General features: G+C 43.2%; 1 protein-coding gene and 1 long non-coding RNA gene across 7 annotated transcripts in view; one reads left to right on the forward strand and one right to left on the reverse strand.

Annotated features, from left to right (window-relative positions):
• The first annotated feature begins 14,919 nt into the window (after window positions 1-14,919).
• LOC311084386 overlaps window positions 14,920-23,973 on the forward strand; it is a 29,376-nt gene continuing 20,322 nt past the window's right edge. For 4 of the 6 annotated variants that reach the window (XR_014606500.1, XR_014606501.1, XR_014606502.1 and 1 more), the window contains exon 1: window positions 14,935-15,006. This is a non-coding gene — a long non-coding RNA (uncharacterized lncRNA). Of the gene's footprint in view, window positions 15,007-23,973 lie in introns of all 6 variants that reach the window. The other 2 variants (XR_014606498.1, XR_014606499.1) reach the window with 2 other exon arrangements.
• LOC311084385 (CD276 antigen homolog) lies at window positions 15,677-21,192 on the reverse strand. The gene is made up of 4 exons (XM_084116389.1): window positions 21,058-21,192; window positions 18,806-18,846; window positions 17,761-18,078; window positions 15,677-17,680 (listed from the first exon to the last, which is right to left on the reverse strand). Exons 1-4 carry the CDS (start codon window positions 21,066-21,068, stop codon window positions 17,565-17,567), a joined length of 486 nt encoding a protein of 161 aa, XP_083972515.1. The 5' UTR covers window positions 21,069-21,192; the 3' UTR covers window positions 15,677-17,564.

A 23,973-nucleotide genomic window follows, 5' to 3' on the forward strand; every position in this document is an offset into this window, starting at 1 on the left:
CTTGGATGCCCTTGAGGTAAGCTAAAACATACCAAAATTTAATTTCAAAGTGAACTATCCCTTTAAATAGTAGTCTATATGCATCATGTAGCCTATAAGTTCTTAATTTTAACTGATCAGTTCAGTTAATAAGGCACTACTATAGGGCTGTTACCAGTAAAATAAAATCAGTTTCAACAAAATCCATCTTTGCTGACTCTGAATGGCAAGATATTATTTACACAGACTGTTAATGCAGAGGAGCAATGGATGCATTCAATTGCATAAATAATGTTATGAGATAATTTTTTTATATATAACATTTTGAATATTGAAATATGAAATGATAAAATCAATGAAATTATACGTTTAAAGGGCCCCTATTATGCTATTTTAAAGTTTCCTAATGTTGTTGTGGAGTCTCCTACAACATGTTTACATGCATCAAAAGTTAAAAAAAACTGTTTAATTTCCTCATATTATACATTTGCAAATCATCACATTTTCAATGACTCTCAAATGACTCGTCAAATGAATCAATCTCTCTAAATCCCGCCTTTCCGGAGTAGCATCTGCCTGCAAAACCGGAGGCTGCATTTTCAGGACCGCAGTTCTAGGACTGCATTTCTAGGACCCTACGTTTTTAGTGATAAGCCTGTGTTGACTTATTGACAGCACAATAAACTGTAGCATGTTCGTTCTGAAAGCTTGTTAATTACTCATTGTTTTTCCATTTTAATTCAGTTAAAATAATCTTAATGTTTTCACTGTCATGTGCTCACAGTCAGCCTGTTTAACGTTACCCACAATACATGTTATGAGTACATCTCTTCATTTTGACATGGTTTTATAATGTTGGTTGAGACATATGACATTTTTATAGTCAGACATAACAGAGAGACCATCATAATAATTGACTGTTAAAATACCACTTGTTAGATTGTGTAATTTACTGTGTACTGTACTCTATATGAAGTGCTTTCAAGGACACAGCTCAGGGTAGGCAATACTATGACAAAAGAAAAATAAATAAATTGGTTAAGTACTAGGCTTAGGCCTAATTTATGTCTATTTATTTATATGAAATTAACTTAAAAATGTTTTTCAAGAAACACATAACAATCCAAGAAGGGAGATCCTTTCTTAAACTAAAGAGATGCACTACATGCTGCAAGGAGTTTCACTGCCTGTTCTGCAGTTCTGCTTTGTTTCAACCAACAAAGTTGAGCAAAGTGAAACACCATTTGGAAAGCCATTTTAAACGTGCAGTTCTCTATGAAGGTAACATTTGCAAACATTCTTTTGGGAAATGCAATATAAAGATTAATTTAATTTGAGCAATGAATCCAAACCACTGCATTTATGTTTTGTTTTTGTTAACCTGATTCAGATTTTTGGTATTCATAATTTACACTGATGACCATCGTAATAATTCTACAGTTTAATGTTCTTATATTTTAGGGTATACCATTCACAGATGTGGATTAGATTGCCGACCAAAGTGGCATTACCACCGCATCCACTGTAATTCCATGCTGCTACGTAAACCGGACTTCATGAAGCATCTGTCTTTTTGCAAGGGTAAGCACCCTGCCACAACCACCACCATCCCAGCTCTAAGTACTTCCACCGTCCCAGCTCCAAGTACTTCCAGCTCCAAGTACTTCCACCATCCCAGCTCCAAGTACTTCCACCATCCCAGCTCCAAATACTTTCGCCATCCCAGCTCTAAGTACTTTCACCGTCCAAGCTCCAAGTACTTCCAGCTCCAAATACTTCCGCCGTCCCAGCTCCAAGTACTTCCGCCGTCCCAGCTCCAAGTACTTCCGCCATCCCAGCTCTAAGTACTTCCACCGTCCCAGCTCTAAATACTTCCACCGTCCCAGCTCCAAGTACTTCCACCATCCCAGCTCCAAGTACTTCCGCCATCCCAGCTCCAAGTACTTCCGCCGTCCCAGCTCTAAGTACTTCCACCATCCCAGCTCCAAGTACTTCCACCATCCCAGCTCCAAATACATTCGCCATCCCAGCTCTAAGTACTTTCACCGTCCAAGCTCCAAGTACTTCCAGCTCCAAATACTTCCGCCGTCCCAGCTCCAAGTACTTCCGCCGTCCCAGCTCCAAGTACTTCCGCCATCCCAGCTCTAAGTACTTCCACCGTCCCAGCTCTAAATACTTCCACCGTCCCAGCTCCAAGTACTTCCACCATCCCAGCTCCAAATACTTCCGCCATCCCAGCTCCAAGTACTTCCGCCGTCCCAGCTCTAAGTACTTCCACCGTCCCAGCTCCAAGTACTTCCACCGTCCCAGCTCCAAGTACTTCCACCATCCCAGCTCTAAGTACTTCCACCGTCCCAGCTCCAAGTACTTCCAGCTCCAAATACTTCCGCCATCCCAGCTCCAAGTACTTCCGCCGTCCCAGCTCCAAGTACTTCCGCCATCCCAGCTCTAAGTACTTCCACCGTCCAAGCTCCAAGTACTTCCACCGTCCCAGCTCCAAGTACTTCCAGCTCCAAATACTTCCGCCATCCCCGCTCCAAGTACTTCCTCCATCCCAGCTCTAAGTACTTCCACCGTCCCAGCTCCAAGTACTTCCGCCATCCCAGCTCCAAGTACTTCCACCGTCCCAGCTCCAAGTACTTCCGCCATCCCAGCTCCAAATACTTCCTCCATCCCAGCTCTAAGTACTTCCACCGTCCCAGCTCCAAGTACTTCCAGCTCCAAGTACTTCCACTATCCCAGCTCCAAATACTTCCGCCATCCCAGCTCTAAGTACTTCCACCGTCCCAGCTCTAAATACTTCCACCGTCCCAGCTCCAAGTACTTCCACCATCCCAGCTCCAAATACTCCCGCCATCCCAGCTCTAAGTACTTCCACCATCCCAGCTCCAAGTACTTCCAGCTCCAAATACTTCCGCCATCCCAGCTCCAAGTACTTCCGCCATCCCAGCTCTAAGTACTTCCACCGTCCCAGCTCCAAGTACTTCCGCCATCCCAGCTCCAAGTACTTCCACCGTCCCAGCTCCAAGTACTTCCGCCATCCCAGCTCCAAATACTTCCGCCATCCCAGCTCTAAGTACTTCCACCGTCCCAGCTCCAAGTACTTCCAGCTCCAAGTACTTCCACCATCCCAGCTCCAAGTACTTCCGCCATCCCAGCTCCAAGTACTTCCGCCGTCCCAGCTCTAAGTACTTCCACCATCCCAGCTCCAAGTACTTCCACCATCCCAGCTCCAAATACATTCGCCATCCCAGCTCTAAGTACTTTCACCGTCCAAGCTCCAAGTACTTCCAGCTCCAAATACTTCCGCCGTCCCAGCTCCAAGTACTTCCGCCGTCCCAGCTCCAAGTACTTCCGCCATCCCAGCTCTAAGTACTTCCACCGTCCCAGCTCTAAATACTTCCACCGTCCCAGCTCCAAGTACTTCCACCATCCCAGCTCCAAATACTTCCGCCATCCCAGCTCCAAGTACTTCCGCCGTCCCAGCTCTAAGTACTTCCACCGTCCCAGCTCCAAGTACTTCCACCGTCCCAGCTCCAAGTACTTCCACCATCCCAGCTCTAAGTACTTCCACCGTCCCAGCTCCAAGTACTTCCAGCTCCAAATACTTCCGCCATCCCAGCTCCAAGTACTTCCGCCGTCCCAGCTCCAAGTACTTCCGCCATCCCAGCTCTAAGTACTTCCACCGTCCAAGCTCCAAGTACTTCCACCGTCCCAGCTCCAAGTACTTCCAGCTCCAAATACTTCCGCCATCCCCGCTCCAAGTACTTCCTCCATCCCAGCTCTAAGTACTTCCACCGTCCCAGCTCCAAGTACTTCCGCCATCCCAGCTCCAAGTACTTCCACCGTCCCAGCTCCAAGTACTTCCGCCATCCCAGCTCCAAATACTTCCTCCATCCCAGCTCTAAGTACTTCCACCGTCCCAGCTCCAAGTACTTCCAGCTCCAAGTACTTCCACTATCCCAGCTCCAAATACTTCCGCCATCCCAGCTCTAAGTACTTCCACCGTCCCAGCTCTAAATACTTCCACCGTCCCAGCTCCAAATACTCCCGCCATCCCAGCTCTAAGTACTTCCACCATCCCAGCTCCAAGTACTTTCCAGCTCCAAATACTTCCGCCATCCCAGCTCCAAGTACTTCCGCCATCCCAGCTCTAAGTACTTCCACCGTCCCAGCTCCAAGTACTTCCGCCATCCCAGCTCCAAGTACTTCCACCGTCCCAGCTCCAAGTACTTCCGCCATCCCAGCTCCAAATACTTCCGCCATCCCAGCTCTAAGTACTTCCACCGTCCCAGCTCCAAGTACTTCCAGCTCCAAGTACTTCCACTATCCCAGCTCCAAATACTTCCGCCATCCCAGCTCTAAGTACTTCCACCGTCCCAGCTCTAAATACTTCCACCGTCCCAGCTCCAAGTACTTCCACCATCCCAGCTCCAAATACTTCCGCCATCCCAGCTCTAAGTACTTCCACCATCCCAGCTCCAAGTACTTCCAGCTCCAAATACTTCCGCCATCCCAGCTCTAAGTACTTCCACCGTCCCAGCTCCAAGTACTTCCGCCATCCCAGCTCCAAGTACTTCCACCGTCCCAGCTCCAAGTACTTCCGCCATCCCAGCTCCAAATACTTCCGCCATCCCAGCTCTAAGTACTTCCACCGTCCCAGCTCCAAGTACTTCCAGCTCCAAGTACTTCCACTATCCCAGCTCCAAATACTTCCGCCATCCCAGCTCTAAGTACTTCCACCGTCCCAGCTCTAAATACTTCCACCATCCCAGCTCCAAGTACTTCCACCATCCCAGCTCCAAATACTTCCGCCATCCCAGCTCTAAGTACTTCCAGCTCCAAGTACTTCCACCATCCCAGCTCCAACTACTTCCAGCTCCAAGTACTTCCACCGTCCCAGCTCTAAATACTTCCACCGTCCCAGCTCCAAGTACTTCCACCATCCCAGCTCCAAATACTTCCACCATCCCAGCTCCAAGTACTTCCAGCTCCAAGTACTTCCACCATCCCAGCTCCAAGTACTTCCAGCTCCAAGTACTTCCACCATCCCAGCTCTAAGTACTTCCGCCGTCCCAGCTCCAAGTACTTCCGCCATCCCAGCTCCAAATACTTCCGCCGTCCCAGCTCTAAGTACTTCCTCCGTCCCAGCTCTAAGTACTTCCGCCGTCCCAGCTCTAAGTACTTCCGCCGTCCCAGCTCCAAATACTTCCGCCGTCCCAGCTCTAAGTACTTCCGCCGTCCCAGCTCCAAATACTTCTGCCGTCCCAGCTCTAAGTACTTCCGCCGTCCCAGCTCTAAGTACTTCCGCCGTCCCAGCTCTAAGTACTTCCGCCATCCCAGCTCTAAGTACTTCCACCGTCCCAGCTCCAAGTACTTCCAGCTCCAAGTACTTCCACTATCCCAGCTCCAAATACTTCCGCCATCCCAGCTCTAAGTACTTCCACCGTCCCAGCTTTAAATACTTCCACCGTCCCAGCTCCAAGTACTTCCACCATCCCAGCTCCAAATACTTCCGCCATCCCAGCTCTAAGTACATCCACCATCCCAGCTCCAAGTACTTCCAGCTCCAAATACTTCCGACATCCCAGCTCCAAGTACTTCCGCCATCCCAGCTCTAAGTACTTCCACCGTCCCAGCTCCAAGTACTTCCGCCATCCCAGCTCCAAGTACTTCCACCGTCCCAGCTCCAAGTACTTCCGCCATCCCAGCTCCAAATACTTCCGCCATCCCAGCTCTAAGTACTTCCACCGTCCCAGCTCCAAGTACTTCCAGCTCCAAGTACTTCCACTATCCCAGCTCCAAATACTTCCGCCATCCCAGCTCTAAGTACTTCCACCGTCCCAGCTCTAAATACTTCCACCATCCCAGCTCCAAGTACTTCCACCATCCCAGCTCCAAATACTTCCACCATCCCAGCTCCAAGTACTTCCAGCTCCAAGTACTTCCACCATCCCAGCTCCAAGTACTTCCAGCTCCATGTACTTCCACCATCCCAGCTCCAAATACTTCCGCCGTCCCAGCTCTAAGTACTTCCGCCGTCCCAGCTCCAAGTACTTCCGCCGTCCCAGCTCCAAATACTTCCGCCGTCCCAGCTCTAAGTACTTCCGCCGTCCCAGCTCTAAGTACTTCCGCCGTCCCAGCTCTAAGTACTTCCGCCGTCCCAGCTCCAAGTACTTCCGCCGTCCCAGCTCCAAGTACTTCCGCCGTCCCAGCTCTAAGTACTTCCGCCGTCCCAGCTCTAAGTACTTCCGCCGTCCCAGCTCTAAGTACTTCCGCCGTCCCAGCTCCAAGTACTTCCGCCATCCCAGCTCCAAGTACTTCCACCGTCCCAGCTCCAAGTACTTCCACCGTCCCAGCTCCAAGTACTTCCACCATCCCAGCTCTAAGTACTTCCACCGTCCCAGCTCCAAGTACTTCCAGCTCCAAATACTTCCGCCATCCCAGCTCCAAGTACTTCCGCCGTCCCAGCTCCAAGTACTTCCGCCATCCCAGCTCTAAGTACTTCCACCGTCCCAGCTCCAAGTACTTCCAGCTCCAAATACTTCCGCCATCCCAGCTCCAAGTACTTCCGCCGTCCCAGCTCCAAGTAGTTTCGCCATCCCAGCTCTAAGTACTTCCACCGTCCAAGCTCCAAGTACTTCCACCGTCCCAGCTCCAAGTACTTCCAGCTCCAAATACTTCCGCCATCCCCGCTCCAAGTACTTCCTCCATCCCAGCTCTAAGTACTTCCACCGTCCCAGCTCCAAGTACTTCCGCCATCCCAGCTCCAAGTACTTCCACCGTCCCAGCTCCAAGTACTTCCGCCATCCCAGCTCCAAATACTTCCTCCATCCCAGCTCTAAGTACTTCCACCGTCCCAGCTCCAAGTACTTCCAGCTCCAAGTACTTCCACTATCCCAGCTCCAAATACTTCCGCCATCCCAGCTCTAAGTACTTCCACCGTCCCAGCTCTAAATACTTCCACCGTCCCAGCTCCAAATACTCCCGCCATCCCAGCTCTAAGTACTTCCACCATCCCAGCTCCAAGTACTTCCAGCTCCAAATACTTCCGCCATCCCAGCTCCAAGTACTTCCGCCATCCCAGCTCTAAGTACTTCCACCGTCCCAGCTCCAAGTACTTCCGCCATCCCAGCTCCAAGTACTTCCACCGTCCCAGCTCCAAGTACTTCCGCCATCCCAGCTCCAAGTACTTCCACCGTCCCAGCTCCAAGTACTTCCGCCATCCCAGCTCCAAATACTTCCGCCATCCCAGCTCTAAGTACTTCCACCGTCCCAGCTCCAAGTACTTCCAGCTCCAAGTACTTCCACTATCCCAGCTCCAAATACTTCCGCCATCCCAGCTCTAAGTACTTCCACCGTCCCAGCTCTAAATACTTCCACCGTCCCAGCTCCAAGTACTTCCACCATCCCAGCTCCAAATACTTCCGCCATCCCAGCTCTAAGTACTTCCACCATCCCAGCTCCAAGTACTTCCAGCTCCAAATACTTCCGCCATCCCAGCTCTAAGTACTTCCACCGTCCCAGCTCCAAGTACTTCCGCCATCCCAGCTCCAAGTACTTCCACCGTCCCAGCTCCAAGTACTTCCGCCATCCCAGCTCCAAATACTTCCGCCATCCCAGCTCTAAGTACTTCCACCGTCCCAGCTCCAAGTACTTCCAGCTCCAAGTACTTCCACTATCCCAGCTCCAAATACTTCCGCCATCCCAGCTCTAAGTACTTCCACCGTCCCAGCTCTAAATACTTCCACCATCCCAGCTCCAAGTACTTCCACCATCCCAGCTCCAAATACTTCCGCCATCCCAGCTCTAAGTACTTCCAGCTCCAAGTACTTCCACCATCCCAGCTCCAACTACTTCCAGCTCCAAGTACTTCCACCGTCCCAGCTCTAAATACTTCCACCGTCCCAGCTCCAAGTACTTCCACCATCCCAGCTCCAAATACTTCCACCATCCCAGCTCCAAGTACTTCCAGCTCCAAGTACTTCCACCATCCCAGCTCCAAGTACTTCCAGCTCCAAGTACTTCCACCATCCCAGCTCTAAGTACTTCCGCCGTCCCAGCTCCAAGTACTCCCAGCTCTAAGTACTTCCGCCGTCCCAGCTCCAAGTACTTCCGCCATCCCAGCTCCAAATACTTCCGCCGTCCCAGCTCTAAGTACTTCCTCCGTCCCAGCTCTAAGTACTTCCGCCGTCCCAGCTCTAAGTACTTCCGCCGTCCCAGCTCCAAATACTTCCGCCGTCCCAGCTCTAAGTACTTCCGCCGTCCCAGCTCCAAATACTTCTGCCGTCCCAGCTCTAAGTACTTCCGCCGTCCCAGCTCTAAGTACTTCCGCCGTCCCAGCTCTAAGTACTTCCGCCATCCCAGCTCTAAGTACTTCCACCGTCCCAGCTCCAAGTACTTCCAGCTCCAAGTACTTCCACTATCCCAGCTCCAAATACTTCCGCCATCCCAGCTCTAAGTACTTCCACCGTCCCAGCTCTAAATACTTCCACCGTCCCAGCTCCAAGTACTTCCACCATCCCAGCTCCAAATACTTCCGCCATCCCAGCTCTAAGTACTTCCACCATCCCAGCTCCAAGTACTTCCAGCTCCAAATACTTCCGCCATCCCAGCTCCAAGTACTTCCGCCATCCCAGCTCTAAGTACTTCCACCGTCCCAGCTCCAAGTACTTCCGCCATCCCAGCTCCAAGTACTTCCACCGTCCCAGCTCCAAGTACTTCCGCCATCCCAGCTCCAAATACTTCCGCCATCCCAGCTCTAAGTACTTCCACCGTCCCAGCTCCAAGTACTTCCAGCTCCAAGTACTTCCACTATCCCAGCTCCAAATACTTCCGCCATCCCAGCTCTAAGTACTTCCACCGTCCCAGCTCTAAATACTTCCACCATCCCAGCTCCAAGTACTTCCACCATCCCAGCTCCAAATACTTCCACCATCCCAGCTCCAAGTACTTCCAGCTCCAAGTACTTCCACCATCCCAGCTCCAAGTACTTCCAGCTCCATGTACTTCCACCATCCCAGCTCCAAATACTTCCGCCGTCCCAGCTCTAAGTACTTCCGCCGTCCCAGCTCCAAGTACTTCCGCCGTCCCAGCTCCAAATACTTCCGCCGTCCCAGCTCTAAGTACTTCCGCCGTCCCAGCTCTAAGTACTTCCGCCGTCCCAGCTCTAAGTACTTCCGCCGTCCCAGCTCCAAATACTTCCGCCGTCCCAGCTCCAAGTACTTCCGCCGTCCCAGCTCCAAGTACTTCCGCCGTCCCAGCTCCAAATACTTCCGCCGTCCCAGCTCCAAATACTTCCGCCGTCCCAGCTCTAAGTACTTCCAGCTCCAAGTACTTCCACTATCCCAGCTCCAAATACTTCCGCCATCCCAGCTCTAAGTACTTCCACCGTCCCAGCTCTAAATACTTCCACCGTCCCAGCTCCAAGTACTTCCACCATCCCAGCTCCAAATACTTCCGCCATCCCAGCTCTAAGTACTTCCAGCTCCAAGTACTTCCACCATCCCAGCTCCAAGTACTTCCAGCTCCAAGTACTTCCACTATCCCAGCTCCAAATACTTCCGCCATCCCAGCTCTAAGTACTTCCACCGTCCCAGCTCTAAATACTTCCACCGTCCCAGCTCCAAGTACTTCCACCATCCCAGCTCCAAGTACTTCCACCATCCCAGCTCCAAATACTTCCGTCGTCCCAGCTCCAAGTACTTCCGCCGTCCCAGCTCCAAGTACTTCCGCCGTCCCAGCTCCAACTACTTCCGCCGTCCCAGCTCCAAGTACTTCCAGCTCCAAGTACTTCCACTATCCCAGCTCCAAATACTTCCGCCATCCCAGCTCCAAGTACTTCCGCCGTCCCAGCTCCAACTACTTCCGCCGTCCCAGCTCCAAGTACTTCCAGCTCCAAGTACTTCCACTATCCCAGCTCCAAATACTTCCGCCATCCCAGCTCTAAGTACTTCCACCGTCCCAGCTCTAAATACTTCCACCGTCCCAGCTCCAAGTACTTCCACCATCCCAGCTCCAAGTACTTCCACCATCCCAGCTCCAAATACTTCCGTCGTCCCAGCTCCAAGTACTTCCGCCGTCCCAGCTCCAAGTACTTCCGCCGTCCCAGCTCCAACTACTTCCGCCGTCCCAGCTCCAAGTACTTCCGCCGTCCCAGCTCCAAGTACATCCACTCTGTTCTTTTTCCAGAGGTATGCATAACAATATAATATATTGTGCATGTTTCTGCCCTTTCAAACCCTACTGTATATTAAACCTTATGCTACTTATGTACAGACCTGTGTATATTTCAATTAACAATTTTCTTTTAATAGGCCATTATATATGGCCTGGCTGGACTTTGTGTCAATGTGACTTTGTGGAATTTGTGTCTGCAGGATGCTGAGCAGGCCTTCCTCTCTGGTCCTGATTATCATCACAGGTAAGAGTAGAAAATGGAATTGTTTTTTATACGTCCAATGTATCCTTTTTTAAGCGTTAACAGTATTTCTGTTAACCTATGTGATTATGTTCACCATTTACTATTTCAGTGAAGTGGAAGAATTTAATAGGGTGATAGAGAAACAATTGAGAAAAGAGAGGAGAGCATCCAGGTGGTAGGTAGTGCTGCTGCATACATCACAATGTGTGCTTTAAATATATATATATATATATAAGGTCAGGAAAAGTCGTGTCAATAATATGTTATTTCTATTCAGATTTCTTGCATCTCTCTCTATTATTATTTATTTTTTTCTCAGTTCAGATGGGCTTTATTGACATGAGTGTTTCAAGAAGCTTTGTTCCCACAACATCAAAATATATTTTTTTCCAAATCTTTGCACAGTATGCAATAATAGTATTATGAACATTAATTGGTATGAAGATTGATATCATTATTTTTGTATCGTATATCTGTGTGCACTCTGTGGTAACTAAGATCTTTTAAATATGAAATTTAAAATTAGAGAGTTGAACATGTTCAACTAAATGTTCCTTATTTCATTCACTTCTCTTTCTCTTTCTTAGGAGTCAGTGATGATGTTGTCCATGAAGTTATATCTATGTGGTTCACGTCATGAACAAATTTGTTTTTGTGTGTGTTCAAGTTCAGTTGTAATATATTATTTTGTAAAATATACACAATCTTAAATCTACCCCCAGAGTCATCCTTGTCTTCCCTCTGTACTTGAAAAGGTGGTCGATCTAGTGACTGAAAAGACTATAACATGATTCCTTGTTTATTTTACTTGAGTTATTATATTACGCTACTTAGACCCAATAATTTCTCAACATTCCTAGGAACCAGGTTTAATTGCAATAAAGAAAGTAGTATTTGGGTGTAATAAAACTTAAAAACAACTCTAAAACTCTAATGTAGTTAAAACTGGGTGGAAATACTGCCTTGGTGGCACTTTTTTCGGTCCTCCAAAACTAGGGTCCTGGAAATGCGTTCCTGGGACTGCGGCTCTCCGACTCGGTAGGTGACGCTGTCACAAAAAACTAGGGTCCTAGAAATGCGGTCCTCCAACTGCGGCCTGCGGGACTGCAGACGGATAATATTGACTCTGCTCTGATTGGCAAGACAGCTCAGTCTGTTGTGATTGGCCTACCGTGTACAGCGCGTCGAAAACAAAACCGCTCATTGCCATAACAGCGTCAGCTCTGCTTGTCCTGAGGCTTCTTACACTGTAAACTAAACACAGTAATGAACAATGATGTTGATTTTACCATATCAATGCGAGCGCGAGTCTGATGATGAAACATTGGAAGAACTGTTATTCAACCCGAACCTCATCGCAAGGACGGCTCGAGCAGGACTCAGTGTTTCTCAGTGATACACTACTCAGTTTTAGGTACATTGTATGAGATGTTGCAACTGTAATTCCTCACCATCAGCATTAACAAGTGCATGTCCATCAACAACCCGATTATTTTACTTGTACTAATTTATTTACTGAGTATTTTTCTAATATATTGCGGTGAACACGTGGAAACTGTATCAATAACAGTGCGTATGCAATGTATACATTAGCCGAGCTCTAGCGTGAATGTTTTACCAACGTAACATAAACGTTGGTAAAACAAATCTTGCTCCATGCTTAATCTTTCCTCAAAGTAGTGAGAACGACAGACAATCTGCATTAATAGACACAGTTATAGGTAATAGTGGTCCACAACTGATTAGCAGAAGTATTTCAGTAAGACAGTGATAACGTGAGTTAGCCAGTTAGCAGGAGACCTACACAATATAAAACTCAAAACTAAGTATTTTGAACATCATCGGTTTGCGAATCCTGCATTGAACTCAGAGATTTGAGAAGCAGTCGTCAGTAAAATAAAGGGAACACAGCAAAAGTTTAGGATTATACTGCTGTGATATCATGGTAAAGATGCATTTTAACCACTGACTCACATGCTCGTCCTTGGCAGTGAAAAAAAACTGGCTTTACCTTGACATTGTAGAGCACAGCGTCTTCTCGACATGATGCTGTCCAGTACCCACAGGAATCAGCTGCCGGTTTGAGGTTCAAGTTTTCCCTGGTGTCTGCGCGTGCAATAAGTGGGCGGGCAATATGCTAATGTTTCATCTTGACATCACAACAAAACGGCTTATGACTCGTTTGAAAAACAATTCATTTCATTGACTCGTTTCATTGAGTCAACTCTTACTTTTGAAAGACAATAACTTTATATACGGTGCACTTTCAGATTTAAAACTTTGCAGGAGGTTTTCATTCACTCAGAGCTATCTTACACATCACTACATGAAAGGTCATTTTCAGAAATCCATAATAGGGGCCCTTTAATGTAGTAGTCTTTTTTCTTAATGCCATTTACTTTTACAAGGTTGCTTGGCCCGTTGGCTGAAAAACACCCCCAAAGCATTATATTCCCACCACCATGCTTGACCGTGGGGATGGTGCTCATAGGGTTGAATGCTTCTCTTTTTTTTCCTCAAACAAAAGCCACATTCCTATGTCCAAACAACTCAATTTTAGTCTTGTCAGACCACAGAATGACCGAAAGGCTGCTTCTTTTTCCAGGTGAGTTTTTGCAAAGGCTAGGCGAGCTTTTCTGTGCCTGTCTTGAAGAAGTGGAGTCCTCTTTGGTCGGTGTCCATGGAGGCCAGTCTTGTGTCGTGTCCGCTGGAGTGTCTGCCTTAAAATAGTGAGCTGCCAACTCTCACGCATTCACCGTGAGACTCACGCAATTAACACTTTTCACACGCTCTCACGCCACACATCCATTTTCTCACGCACAGAAAAATCGCGAAGCAAAGAGGACACAGAGACCGACAGACAAGACAGAGCAGGTTAGTTATGATATAAAAAAATCCCAGCTCTCAGATTCTGTCAATTTTATTACGAAATTCAAACAATAAATACCGTTTTGGCGTTTGTAAATGTGACGTGACAGATCCCTAGCGGCACGTGACCCGATCATCTCTACTAGCTAATAGTAATTAAACACGAATGAACAATGTTAAAAGAAACAGTACAACTTACCGAAATGTATATTCATCATACATAATATCGATCAATAAGTGTTTTTCAACCGCGGAAAGGGTCAATAAAACAGCTGGAGAACAATTATGTCACATAACATTTACCTCAGGAAAGCCATTTGATGACCATAATATGGGCTATATCACGTTAGTTGGCTAGAAAAAAAGAGCTATAGAGTATTTTGCTAAATATGTGTACTATATTACACATTTATTATATTTTGACTTATATCATTAAATAAAGTTGTTATTATAATAAAAAACGCATTATATATAATTTGAGTTATGTTTAACCTTACATAATACTACCAGCTGATAGGGCTCTCAGTATGTTTACAGCATTAGGTGAGATTTTTTTTTTTCTTGAGAAAAATTAACATATTTGAAGAATATGTTAGAATCTTGTGTACCTAATATTTATCCAAATTAGTCAATATTAAATCAAATCACAAGAATTTAACTGAATTGAAATCCTGAAATTTGTTTCAAGCAATAATAAAAAAACGTAGCTTACCAGAAATTGTACCATATAAACATTGTAACATGTTGTCACTAAACCTAAACCATAGCAGCTATGTGGTACCAGCATTACTCAGATTATTCATAATGGCTTTGCTGGTGATTTGGATTCTTCTTAGCTTTCTGCACTACGAGTCTTGCCAGCACAGGGTTCAATTTTGGCTTCTAACCAATATTTTTTACTGTGTGAATCTCTAACAATGCTTTGCACAGTAGCCACTAGTACTTGAAAACATTTGGAAATACCTTTAGTAGCCTTTCCCTTTCGTGTGAGGATGGATACACAATGTGCAACTGGAGGTCCTCAAGCTCCTTGGTTTTAACCATGACTTGCAATTGACCAGAAACTGACTAGCAAACAGGTGTATCACCTGTTTTGAATTGCTAGTTTACAGACCACTTATATTTCAGATTAGAATGCCTTAGAACATGCTTAGAGCATCTGGGATGCGAATCATTTTGGACATGGACGCTTTTACAATAGTGCAATACTGTTATTGACCACTACAGGACAGTACTGACCCACCGTATGACAGACTTACTGATCAGTTCCTCTGTTTTCTTCCTTTTTTTAACGTTAAATCTCATTTGGCTTGATAGTTTATCATATAATGCAAATTATACAATTAAGTGTCCTTATGTGTCTACCCCAAAATCAAAAGAAAATATAGGCCTATTTCAGATTTAAATCAGCATGAATTAAATGCAGTACAAAATACTACCATATTTATTTGTTTAAAATTAAATAAAAAAAGTGTTTTAATATATATATATATATTTTTTATGTGCCAAATGTGATATGTTTTGTGAGACTCAACCTAATAAATCTTTCCACTGTCAGGTCTAAAGACTGATATGGAATGTAAACAGATCCTTTATCTTTGTGAGGGGAGGTACTGTACAGTAGGAAAGGAAGTGATACCTGTGGAAATACAAACTATGATGTGATCGACCTTTTCCCTACAGAAGGAGTTTAGCGCGTGATCTGCCATGTAGGAATAGATTCCAGCAGAGGTTCGGTATGTAATTTGCATGTCTTCACTTGTTTTATATTTTGGTAGTTATCTCTATTTTGGAAAAGGTATTAGGCTACAGTTGCTGTTGTATATTAGGTGGGTGGAAAATGTAAATTTTGAAGACTTGTTGAAACCTTTGAAGTGACTTACAGCATGACATATGAATCTGTTTTGGGATAGGCTGCATTTGATTTTGAACATTTTGTTATTTATGTTGTTAGTTGTGCAGTTGATCAATCAGTATTTATGGCTTTGTGTGCTGTTTGGATTGAATCCATGTAATATATCCATGTGTTCTCTATGCAAAATGCTTCAACGTCTGAATATGTCTTCTATTTCTCTATTATTATTATTACATACATTTATATTAATTACATTCATTTCAAAATAATTTTTATACCAGTTCCGTCATCCCATTCCCTAAACTTTTTTTATCTTAAGCATTTTACTTACTAAATAAAATCAGACAAGCAGAGAGACACAGACAGACAAACGGATGTAATGTAAAAGTAAACTGGAAAATGAAAGTGTTATAAACCTTCCTGTTTTTTACATTAATGCAATTATTTTTTTTAGAAAATGTCATGAAATCTAACAAAAATCTGCTGCTTCAGATGATACAGTTCTGCCGTTTTAACATCCATTAACCTGATCAAATTATAACTCATAAGTTATAAGCCTCAGAATTGTTTATTTTCTGCAAATCATTAGTATGTTACACAAAGTCTTACAAAACATACTGTCAGCTCAAAAAAATTGTGGTTATGATAGGAAATTCCTGTTCTTCTTAAACATAAAAAACTCAATTTAGTAAAGTACACCATGCAGTATGATAAATTCACTACTTTGCAGCAGGTAGGCCTAATGGTAAAATTAATGGCCTGTTGTAACACTGTACTGTATGTCATGAACACTGTTTTGAAGATGAAGATATGAAGAAATAAGAAGCTACTTAAAAGTAAAAAATGGCACATAATATTTAATTGCTTTGAGAAAAATATAAAGAGCAAACAATTATCAAACATACATTTCAAGAAGCATCAGAAGTGGTAACATACAAAAATATCAGAAACATTTTGACTTGGACAATAGGAAACCTGGTAACAAGGTGTATACGCTGGCCGTGAGCTGCAACAATAATCAGCGATATGGTCTACACCAGATCATGACACGACAAATCTCCAACAGACGACTCGTGCTCAATTCTATTTCTGAAATACTCCACATGCTTGCCCTTCTGATATGAAGGTCAATTTCACAAATTTGCAACAGTTGTCAGGGGTTTTCCAGGCTCAAAAAAGGCGGAAGTTGTAAAATCCTGATTGTTTTTTAACAGTAAGATAATTAAATTTGTATTTTTCATAGACCATAATATAGCCTATGTGTTTCCCACAGTATTTTTGTGGGTGGAGGTCGGTACCTCTGTCTGGGGCGCATGCACCCCTGGAAGAAAAATTTGTACATTTTAAAGATAAATTCATTAATCTGGTGCTCTTTGAGTCACCCGAATCGCTGTTAAAACTAAATAATCCAGCCGCCAACCGCCCAAAATATGATATTCTTTGATTTAGATATCTGCATCTGATCATCACATTACAATTATTCAAATTCTCAGTGTTAAGCATGATGATATGGTAACATATCATGCTGAAGTAGGCTAATTTAAAATTAACTTTTTTTTTTTAATTAAAAGTTCTTTTTTTGGGGCAAAATTACATTTCCTTAATAACCTAAACAGAGGCTTTACTCCCTTCAAACTTAAATTGTCAATGTTTCATTACATCACTGTTGGAAAACACTCTTATGAGAATTTTTTTTTTTTACCTTTATTAAAGTCCAACTGAAATCAAAATTTACACTATTTACTTTGTTAGCGCATATGACTAGTCATATTATTATCAACTATAGGCTATCAATCACCACTTACATTTAATGAAATAAAATCGCGTTTTCAGTGATTCCCTTGTTATTTTGTGTTATTTTTTGATATTAGCATTTTAATCTGGGCATTTGTCCGGTTAGGCAAGTACAATTCTCTCTAAAAAAACAACAACAAAAAACGCGTGTCCCGGACAGGCATTAATGTCGAGCCCTGATATGTTTCCTTGATTGTTTTTCCCTGAAGAGAATTATGTTGTTGAAAACGAAATTAAAAGAGTGGCGCACGTTCATGTTTTATCGTGATGAGAGTACTGTGTCTTTATTAAACTCAACACATTATAATGATTTAGCCAGCTAACAGGGAACGTTCCCAGAACATTGGCTAACCATTTATGAGTATAATAGGTGTCTTTGAAAAGAATAAATAAGTATAAAAATAATTGATACATAGTATAACTTGGTAAAAACAATTTTGCTAAATAGAATAAAAAATGATAAAGTATTTCTTCAGGCTTCAGTACAAGTCACAGTATACAGTAAGGCACATTTAAAATGGTGGTTGAAGTGCTAACGGATCAAGTCGGACTTCAGCTGTTTCTTAAAGGTTCTGATGGTCTCAGTTGGTGGCTAAGGTTTGAAGCTAAGTAGATCATAATCAGACATTTACTTCTCTTGTCTATTCAAACACAGAGCAGAATGAAAACAGAAAGCAAAGGCACTGCAGTCACAATCTTATGTGGTCTTGATTGCGCTCCTTGGTTACTTTTTCCTGCCGTTTGGTTGCTTTCTTCTTTTACTGGACATAAAACAATATTTGTTAAGACTTTTTGTTTTTGTATTTAAAAATTGAGGTAATAAAAAGTTTTCGCCACCAACCTCTGACGAGTAGCTCCACACTCTGAATGTCTGATGCGTAGCAGACATATTTCCCGGTATCATTAATTTGAAGATTTTTGAGTTTCAGCATGAAGTTTCCCTTCTCAAAATCATCAGGATAGGTTTCAACTCTATCCTTGTATGCTAGATGTTGATCTACTATAGAGCCTTTACCTTTAATAATGTCATACACATTCAGGCTGTCATTGTATCTCCAATGCACAGTGATCTCTTGAAGTTTGAGCTGAGTTTCTTTAGAAGAACAAGGTAAAACAGCAGAGTCTCCAATAAAACCCACGATGGGTTCCTGAAGTGACACTGAAAACAGAAAGATGATGAAATAAAAGGTACAATCATATGTTGTTCGTGCAAGAAATAAGAATTTGCTTTACAAAAGACTGTTAGGGCCAGATTTACTAAACAGGGCAAATTTAGTGTGAGAGTGAAATCCCACAAAAGCGCCGATGTGCGTGATCTACTGACAACGCACAGATTAAAGAACACAGACGCAGCTGGATCATTTCCATAATGACCAACACAATTTACCAAGAACAGCGCAAATTAGCTCTGGTTTAAGATGCAAGTAAATAATGGCGCAAATACCAGTAAATTGACTAGCGCAAACCTTAGTAAATCACCTTGCATGATTCATTTTGAATACTCTCCTCCCATAGATTTTGCGTCTGAAAGGGAAACTCCTACAAATGCATATAAGGTCAGCCACAAAAATAACTGTCTACACCTTTTCAGGGCTAATTTTCACTCTTTAGTAAACCCTTACAGTATTTTTTTAACGTAAAAAAAAAAGAGTTTGCGCTGGCACAAGTTGTTAGTAAATATGCCCTTAGTGTTTTAGGGTGTCTATAAACTACAGCTTATGCTCAGTCAGAGAAAACGGTGAATTCGTTCATTTCAGTATGCATGGTGCGTTGCAAAGATAAAAGGAAAAAATGTTAAGGGACCCAATTCGCTGTATTTTCAGTCTAGTCGTAACAGTCAATCCCTTCAAAGTATTCTCTAATGCGCATATGCCCTTTGTACTCACCTTCATTTAATGTTAACAAATGAAGCAAAACAATACAGCATCTGTAAACAGAAAAAAAAAAATTCTTAAAAAATACTTAGATCATGACAAGAACAAAATGACATTATCATATTTATCATTATCAATCTGCCTCTGATCTATACTTCATTCCCTGTTTGTAAAAAATAAAGGCCTGTTGACATGGAGCATTCATTAAAAGTCCACTGAAGTGCCTTGTACGATGCGTTGACGTAATATAGAGCCATATTTAATGGCTCCTCCCCTTTTCAAATAGCCAATAGAGTTTAGGCCCTGTTTACACGAGAACGCTCGCGGGTGAAAACGTAAAAATATTTTATCAGATGTGCCTTTCGTTTAGACGGCGACGGCGTTTTCGGGCCTTAAAAACGCAGAAAAGTGAAACCACCCTCCAGAGTGGAAATCTTAAAAACGCTCCACCGTCGCGTTTCCGTCTAAACGATAAAAACGCAAGAGTTTGCTAGACAGTGAAGGCACCGATCAGTGCTTCACATTGCCACCTAGCCGCCTGGAGTGCATACTACATTGAATTTCACACACTTTTGCGTCACCATATGCACGCAGATTTCCCCCCGATAACGCTCGTCTAAATGCAGAATAAAAAGTGATCACTTTTGCGTTTTCTCTTCAGATCGTTTCCGTGTAAACGTAGCCTTAGTTTAACTCACAGACTGCCGTATTTGACAGCACCATGGAAGCAAATCCGAGCGCTGATGATATGTTGGATTCAATAGAAGAGGTGTGAATAAATTCTAGCCAACTTAAAGTTGGAAAACAAAATATAGCTCGAACGACTGAACAACCGAACACTCAAAACCATATTGTGAGAGACTCTAAGTTTAAATGCTTATATATTCTAAATGTGAATTTTGTCATTGTTTTGGAACACACCAGCTTATAAGTAACCTTAAAGGTATAGAGGAGGATTTTCTTTTTCCGGGTGGATCATCAAGACTATTGGTCCTCCTAATTGTCAATCATTCTGGTGATATGTTTACGTAAGGCCGTCGTACGTGCTCGTCCTTTCTGCGCATGCACACTTTCAGGTGTATTATGTGTGGTGAGCTGTCTATGGGTGAGCTACGGTTTCAGCCATTCATTGAAGCTCGCCGTTCTCGCCGGGTTTTTTCAAAATGTATGAGGGTCGTAAGAGAAAAAGTGTCTACGAATTGTATGAGAAGAAGAGAAAGGCCTCTGAAGAAAGAAACAAGACGAGAGTGTTTTTGTAAAGTTAATGTAAGCTATGATTAGCGATCTTGCAACTTGTAAACAGAGCGTGCACGAGGAGAACTAGGCTCGTGCATGCTCTCTCGTGTCGTGCACACGTTTAATCTCGGGAGAGTGTTGCGCATGTGTATTTTTTCAAAAAGTGGAGAGGGCGGTTCTTTTCTAAAATTCGGGAAAATCCTCTGCTATACCTTTAAGGCTAATATATTCATACTAAAAGCTAAAAAAACGTACATTTTGATTTCAGGGGGCCTTTAAGCATGTGCTTTAACCTGTTTCTGTGAGTTAACCTTTCTTTAATTTCCTTTATATTTGTCATCTGATCTGTAAAGTCTAGAATATAATCACATGTAGCTTCAGTGTGTGGATCTTTACAAGTCAACTAATAGAAAGTCATAAACTATGCTGTTAAACTAGCTGATTAAACAAGTTTCAAGAGTTGGAAAAAATATTCTCAAAATGTCTCTTAACTACCCATTATACACCAAAGGTACATCACATTAACTGCATTTTTATTAAATAAGACGATGGCTATACAAATTACACAAGTTTGATAGCCTAGATATTGTGACTGGCTTGTTCTAAGAACGTTTGTTCATTTTTTAAAATAATAATAATAATAATTAAACATCTAAAATTGTATAAAGTATAGCTGAAAAAATTGATTTGCAATAGGCTCTCTGTAGAACTACAGAAAAAACTAAGAACGTTGGCTACAAGTTCAATCATGTTACATTTAACGTTAGGCCCTCCGGCAGTCAGGGTGGAGTCCAAAGTATTCAAAACAACGATATTATCGAGTATTTTCTCCTTTAATCTCCAATCCGATTCGAGGGGCAAACGCTTATCAAATAAGCTAATTATGAGCTCATCTATCGCGATCCAGTGTTAGATGTACAAATAATAATATTTGTATAATTACAATACTATTCCTACTGTAGCGTTTGCATCTAGTGAGCATTTAGGCACCATATTAGATATTATTATTAATAATAATAACAGCATACCTGGTTGTCATGATTTATGAAGTTAAACAATAAACAAATTGTAATGTTTAAATGGTTTCTTCAACGTGGAAGTCTCGGGTTTTACCGGGGCTGTAGCTATACTTGTGAACTCTGACCTGAAGACGGCTCTCGTCCGGTCCAATGGAGGATCGAAACGTCACGACGTGATGTTGCGCATGCGCGGTAAACGCATTGAGATCAATTGTATTGGTTCCGAAACCATAGTGGACGCTCACTGGTTCGTAAGTGAACAGTTTTAGTGGACTAACGTAGGGAATAGTGAGTTGAGGGTTTAGGAGGCGATTTCGGATTCAGCGAACGAATCGCTCTCTGAGACACCTCGTTGTTCCCGAGTCATATTAAAGATATTAACATCATATTAACAATGAAAGTGAAAGTGAAAGTGGCAATAAGACTGCGTTGCTTTTAAGCGTGACATTATATAACAATACAAAATATAGGGTATGATTTTACCACAAAATGCAGCATATTGACACAAAATGATAACTGCAGGGTTAAATTTGCTTTTCTGTTCTGTAGCTTTCGGCAATCTGCAAAAATATACCTCATATTTCTTGTCAAATCTTTTTATACAGTCAATCTCAAAGCTCTTTCCTGTTTTAGATGTGTTTTGTACGGTGGCCGAGAGAGCTCAATGCGCTGCAACTGAAGAAAACACATGCAAATAGAAAAAACACCCGCAAATTAAGAAAACATCTTCATCAGTTTCACAACACATGTGCTCCAAATACTCACAACACAACCAAATACAGAAACGCGCTGCAAAAGTTCACAACACAAACAAATACAGAAACGCGCTGCAAATAGGACAGAACACAACGGAAATGTTTCTGGGGAACCCAGTGACGGACGGACGGCTGGGACGTGCTTATTGCTCGTGAGCTTTACCTATGCCCTACTCTCTTAAAAGGGCAGACGGAAGAGCCCTTGAATTGGGCACTTTGGAGGGAGCGGGGCACTTGTGTGCCATTATGTTGATGAAGGGAGCAACCAGAGAATGTCTAAGCAACGAAAGACAACGTAATTTCCTCATTATTTTCACCTGGGATGTTCCCATGACAACGCAGCGCGTGTCCATCAGCTGAATAGCTGTTACCAGAAATATAGTATTATTGCTGTTAACATAACTGTTGCAAATAAATATACATTTTATACAACAAAGTTTTTAAAATATGTGTTATATCTGTGTGTGAGTGTCTCAACTTTAAAACTTGCCGTCTCATATTTGGACCCTAGCTGCATTCTAACATTTCTTATGAAACTTATTTTAACATAACATGACAAAATGTGTACAATGTAACTGATGTATAGATTAATGTCTTTCCCTCATGTTCTTTTTCTCTATCTTTATTTATTTATTTATTTATTTATTTATTTTAGTCTTCAGCTCATTGTTCTTTTTAGTATTCTTATGACATTGAACATATTGTAAATACATTTTGTATATTGTATACAAAGTTGTATGTCATAAACGTGTCATCTCTGTATGTTTTGCAAAAAAAAAAATAATAAAAGTAGACAGCTGTAAGCACGTCCTAGCCGGGTCCGTCACTTATTGGGTTCCCCGGAAACATTTCCGTTGTGTTCTGTTCTATTTGCAGCGCGTTTCTGTATTTGGTTGTGTTGTGAACTTTTGCAGCGCGTTTCTGTATTTGGTTGTGTTGTGAGTATTTGGAGCACACGTGTTGTGAAACAGATTAAGATGTTTTCTTAATTTGCAGGTGTTTTTCTATTTGCATGTGTTTTCTTTAGTTGCAGCGCGTTGAGCTCTCTCGGCCACCGTAGTTTTGTGTGTTTTTCGCGGCATTCATGCTGAAAACCAATGCTGCCGATGTCTTTTTGCCACTCAGTGGGTGTAACGGCGCTGATCCACTTGTCCGAAACGACTGTCGCGTGGTGTCGCGACGCCTCCCCACATTGGTACGATGATGGGCGTTTACCGCTATGGGCGTGGTTTTGACCGAGCGGGAAATGTAGCGTATTAGAACAGAGGACCTGCGAGAGACTTCCCTCTGTCTCCATAATGCTCTACTTCTATTGGCTAGCCACGTCGCGGTCAACGGAATTAATTTGCATATAGATGGGCAACGGCCAGCTTTTTGACGCGCAGCATTTTTTCAAATGAAGCGCCGCCTTCCCGGAATGCTTTGGAGACGGAGGGAAGTCTCGTTCAACGGAATTAATTTGCATAAAGATGGGCAACGGCCAGCTTTTTGACGCGCAGCATTTTTTCAAATGAAGCGCCGCCTTCCCGGAATGCTTTGGAGACGGAGGGAAGTCTCTCGCAGGTCCTCTGTTCTAATACGCTACATTTCCCGCTCGGTCAAAACCACGCCCTTAGTGGTAAACGCCCATCAACGTACCAATGTGGGGAGGCGTCGCGACACCATGCGACAGTCGTGTCGGACAAGTGGATCAGCGCCGTAACTGCAGTCACTATGACCGACTGTGACGTCACGAGCATCCTCTATAGAGGATCGATACGTCGCGGCATGACCTCTTAGCTGAATTAAAAAATAATCATTTTTTTTTTCACAATTTTTTGCAGTAAAGTGGAGTAAATGGTATATTTTACTTACTGGATATCATTATTTGTTATAGGTTGAATTCATGTTTATAAAAAGGACACCGCAGAGTGTGGCGTCATGCGTTAGGGTCTGTAAAAATGTTGAAATGCTGCTTCCCTCCGTAAATTTAATTGCTGGTGTCGCTGTTGGACAGTGTCATTTTAATAAAAAAAAGTAATTTATGGCATATTTCGTAATATTTGCATTGTTATATTTTTGTATTGTGGATTGTTTTTGTTCTATAATGGGAACTATGTGTAACGGGACTGTTGTAGTACGGGCATATAAGTGGGGGACACAGTGTTATGATGTCAGTTCCTGAGTAAAG

The sequence above is a fragment of the Abramis brama genome, assembly GCF_963993115.1.
Source record: "Abramis brama genome assembly, chromosome: 6".
NCBI lineage: Eukaryota > Metazoa > Chordata > Actinopteri > Cypriniformes > Leuciscidae > Abramis > Abramis brama.

Coding starts and splice junctions, on each gene's coding strand:
- LOC311084385 (XM_084116389.1), bottom strand. Junction 18,079..18,805: donor TTTGTTAACATTAAATGAAG/GTGAGTACAAAG, acceptor TTCTGTTTTCAG/TGTCACTTCAGGAACCCATC. Junction 17,681..17,760: donor TGTGGAGCTACTCGTCAGAG/GTTGGTGGCGAA, acceptor TTTTATGTCCAG/TAAAAGAAGAAAGCAACCAA.